This window comes from Dipteris shenzhenensis, chromosome 30 (assembly GCF_047967505.1).
Source record: "Dipteris shenzhenensis isolate YYH24624 ecotype China chromosome 30, Dip_SZ_1.0, whole genome shotgun sequence".
NCBI lineage: Eukaryota > Viridiplantae > Streptophyta > Polypodiopsida > Gleicheniales > Dipteridaceae > Dipteris > Dipteris shenzhenensis.
In genome coordinates this window covers 24,802,025-24,806,574 of record NC_141625.1, presented here as the reverse complement: position 1 = coordinate 24,806,574, position 4,550 = coordinate 24,802,025, and the positions used below count along the sequence as shown (strand labels likewise).

General features: G+C 43.6%; 1 protein-coding gene across 1 annotated transcript; it reads left to right on the top strand.

Annotated features, from left to right (window-relative positions):
- The first annotated feature begins 923 nt into the window (after nucleotides 1-923).
- On the top strand, nucleotides 924-2,258 carry LOC147881879 (nascent polypeptide-associated complex subunit alpha-like protein 1). Its single transcript, XM_087401418.1, has 4 exons — nucleotides 924-1,075; nucleotides 1,273-1,369; nucleotides 1,482-1,615; nucleotides 1,736-2,258. Exons 1-4 carry the CDS (start codon nucleotides 1,019-1,021, stop codon nucleotides 2,072-2,074), a joined length of 627 nt encoding a protein of 208 aa, XP_087257544.1. The 5' UTR covers nucleotides 924-1,018; the 3' UTR covers nucleotides 2,075-2,258.
- The last annotated feature ends 2,292 nt before the right edge of the window (nucleotides 2,259-4,550 follow it).

The window sequence follows — 4,550 nt, the reverse complement described above, 5'->3', positions numbered from 1 at the left end:
ATATACTCTTTTGCTCATACAAAGGGAAAGGTAACCATTGTTTCTCCTATTGGGTCTCCTATTCGATAAAAATCTGTAACTTTAGATTCCCGCATTTGTTTAACATGGGATTTATCGCGTTATGATTGTAATTTTGCGCTTGAATTGAATTAGCATTAAAGATTTGCATTACATCCACATAAGTCATGCAATTTCCAAAAAAAGTATTAAAAAATCGACATGCACATAACTTGCCACTTAGTTCGTCTGCTCCCTCACCCTCGACGGTCGCCTTCTCTACTCAGCTAATTCTCAGGCCTTCGTTCTCCGGCGCGTCTCAATTTGAATACTCATGATAGCCCTTTGGAGAGAGCAGCGGCGGTAAGGGCAATGCGAGGGCTTCTGAGGCGCCCATTTTGGTCGATGGGATGCCTTTGTGGCAAGAGACCAACTGAGCTAACATCTTCTCTTTCGACTCCGTGACATAATCAAAATTTGCTGGTGATCCTATGTTTGCTGCTAATCCTAGAGGAGAATGGACGTGGAGGGCATCAGTAGGGGATGGCGAGCAGGGAGGGTGGACGGCAATAGTGATCAGTAGGAAAAAAGGCGAGCAGATGTGCAAGACGTAGAGGGAGGGAAGTAACAGCGGTGAGGTCGAGGACTCAGGAGTGGCTATGGCGGAGGCCAATGCAGCAACTTGGGTAGCAAAGTCGCGACCAGAGATTTTTAAAGGAGCTTTGAGCTCCATCTAGAAACATCATTAATGTTTAGATGGTACCTTAAGTTATGAGCCCTTCCTTTTAACCCCTCTTAATTTCTCCTCCACAAATTAATGCTATTTTTTCACCAATTGGCCCTATTAGTATAGTATATAGTATACTAAATATTTAGTATAAATATATAGTATAGTATCCTATATAGTTATAAATATATGAGTTTGCGTGTTGTGTGTATAGACATATACTCTCTAGAGAGACTGACTCTTTTGCTCATACAAAGGGAAAGGTAACCTTCCCCTTTCTATTTTGCCCCAGCCATGACGGCCGAGAGCGCAGCAGAGCTTGCTTTGGAGCTCGAACATCACAAGCTTGAGGTGATTCTTTTCCAACTTTTCTCCTTCCAGTTCGTTGCGATGCAATTGCATTTCATGCCGCCCTTTTTGAATCTGTTTTTGCTGTCGTTGTAGCATTGTTTTTTAGGACTTCCCATTCACGAGTGTGCGTAGATTGTGGTTTGTCGAGGCCTCCCTTACGGTGCGAGTGAAGTTACTTAATAGTTGCACGCTGCCAGGATGATCCTTTGGTTGAGGACAACGATGATGACGAGGACGACGATGATGACGATGATGACGACGATATTCCAGAATTGGAAGAGGCTCAAGCTGATGGTCTGTCACCACTCGTAGAATATGTGATTTGAGGTTTTGAGCGTTCTTGCGAGACTACTGGATTTGTCCAAATTCTATTGTCTTTCCATAAGAGTCTATTTTTTCTGCGTAGGAGAGGATGGTGGCCTTGCCAATGGGAAATCAAAACAGAGCCGCAGTGAGAAGAAGAGCAGGAAGGCAATGCAAAAACTGGGCATGAAACCCGTTGGTGGGGTAACCAGGGTGACGATTAAGAAGAACAAAAATGTGTGCAGATTCAGTAACATGCCTTTTATTTATCTGGTTAAAAAACGTTTAGTTAATTTGAAAAGCTTACTTCCTCCTTTCTTGACGCTATGATTGACTGACTGGATCGGGGTGGCACAGATTTTGTTTGTGATATCCAAGCCAGATGTATTCAAAAGCCCGGCATCAGATACCTACATTGTGTTTGGAGAGGCGAAAATTGAGGATTTGAGCTCTCAACTGCAAACACAGGCAGCAGAGCAGTTTAAGGCACCAGACCTTGCCCATGGAGTTACCAAAGCTGAACCCTCTACAGCCTTTGAAGCTGAGGAAGATGAGGAGGTAGATGAGACTGGTGTTGAGCCCAAGGACATCGAATTAGTAATGACACAGGCTGGAGTGTCAAGGGCTAAAGCAGTGGCTGCTCTGAAGTCCACGGATGGAGATATTGTTAGTGCAATTATGGAACTAACAGCTTGAGGAGCATTGTATGCTTTTTGTGGACATTCTGAATTCCCTTTACCGGAAGTGCAACTTTTCTTTTTTACGAGTATTTAGAGTTCTCGAAGAACCGTGCGTGCTTCAAATTACCTACACGGGTTAAACTATGAATAACTGGTCTCCTTGCCCCTCGAAACAAAAATGTTCATGGAGTTTCTCATTCCATTGTTAGCAAAAGTCTTTGTCTACTTGTGAGGTTCTGCATACTAATGTTACATTCCTTGAGAATAAATTCTATTGGAAAGTAGCATGATTCCATGGTTGGTTTCCTTTTTGTGTTCTGAAAGCATAATCAAGTGGCATTTTGGTGAGGCTGTGATAAAACCAAGTTATTCTTGGAACTCTTGGTTGTATTAGCGTGTAGAAGATATGATATCTTGGAAAAATGTGTTGTTCATTCATTCTTTCACATAAGAAGAATGACACGATTTTGTACTGTTGTATGTTTTGAGTGAATGATGAAGTAAAATAATTAGGAATACATGCAACGGTTGAGATATGTGAATTTAAGGACTATAAAGATATAGAGAGAGTAGATTTGAGAAATGATGCAAACGCATATGGAAATGTGAGACAAATCCTCTTTGCATATTCAGGTATGATATTAGCTAGTAACCAGGGGATTTTTATCCACATGCTTGGGACGAGCAAAGTGTTGGTAATACGTATGATGAATGCATACTCAAGTGTGGCAACATGCTTACTAAAATCCCAAAGCTATATTAAACGAACCTTTAGGCTCCCTGTTTTTTCATCTGTCCATTAGTTGTCGATATTTATTCAAGTGTTTTTGACGCATGAGGCACATGATTCGATCGAACAGACTGAAGTTTGCTTTGTAAGTGGCCATTATGCATGTTCAAGGTATGACACGCTTTCGGCCTCACAACTTGCAAAAAAACATGCTCATTGTTCCCTAGCATCAGTGAAGAACACAAAAGTTATAACTCTAAATATTAGCATTGGTGAGGTCTGGACTCTAAAATGTGGAGTTATCCTTATGCTCATTGGCTTTCTGTGGAAACTAGAAGAAAGATTTGCCCAGGAAATAGTTGACACTAAGCACGCAAAGACAGATTCAACTTGCAGATAACTCAGGAAAATACACGTGCTCAGAACTGTAACTTTATTGCAGCACCGAAAGAGTGAACTTGTGAATGAGGATCAGAATCTCTGCTCCACGAGCCCCACGAGAGGCTTAGGTAGGCAGGATAGGCAGGAAACAAACTTAAGAGAAGCAGTGAGGAGGGACTACTGAGTGTGCAAGTGAACAAAGGGGGAGGGATCTATATAGGAGGCCTCGACTGGCCGACTTTTCCAGTCTGTCAGCTGACCAGCCTGGTTGGCTGGCCGACTGGAACAGACTAGGTCTGTGTGACCTGGCTGCTGGCATATAAAAGGCGCTACTGCTGGGCCTTTGCTGGGCTGGCTGGTATTGCTGCATTGGTTGGAGCTTCTGGAGGTGCTGTACTGACTGTGACTGGACAGTGGAGGTGGATCCACTGCTGGAGCAGATGGATCATGGAGCTTCTTCTGCTTCCAGTTTGATTTGCAAATGATGCCCCTTTATATAGGCATAGGGCTTCTATTGGGCCGCCTCAGTCTGTGGCCTGCAGTCTGCCACAGACTTACCCAACTCCACTGTCAGACTGCCAATTTGGCCCGTACCTGGCCACGATCTGGTGATGTGGCAGACTATCAACCTGATTACATGGCAGACTGCACCTGCTGTCCTGCTCTTGCCTGCTCTATGCTTATTGTGCTTGTCTGCAGGCTTCCCTATGGCCTGTACGGCTGCTGTATGGTGACTGTGCACTCCTATTCTGTTATCCTACTGTTGCTGTGGGGTGTAGTCATAGTGGGATGCAGAGCTGCTGCTAAGGCAGCCATGCAATGGGCTGTAGATGCCCACCCTTTTTGGAAGAGAGAGCAAAGCTGGAGATCCCTGTACATGGACTGTTTGTACCTGACACAGGTGGCTAGTGCCGGCTCATTGATATACCGGCTACCAGGTGGGTTAGTTTGGCCACCATCTAAAGCACCTGGGCCTTCTCATTCGAATCTTTAACTGAAATGGTGTGGTCCTAGTTCAGAGAGGCACAATGACACATAAACAGGAAAGTAACTAGGAAGATTTGGTCTTGCAATGAAATCTTGTAAAGCATTTTCATCCTAAGTCACACCATCAGATATCCATGTTTTGGACATTGGACAAGCTGCTACTCTTGCTGCCTTGGAACAACATTTCTTTTGGCCCACTTTGTGCATGATATTTATTGCTTTGTATAAGAATGCATGGTATATCAGACAGTGGAGTTTATATGGGATAAACCTGTCTACTTCAATCACATTTTGCCTCCCATCTGCTTCGTAGTAATCCGTCCCTATGGATTTTTATTTCAGGCAATTCTCAAACTTCATATGGTAATGCTCAGCTATGGGTCATTATGTATCA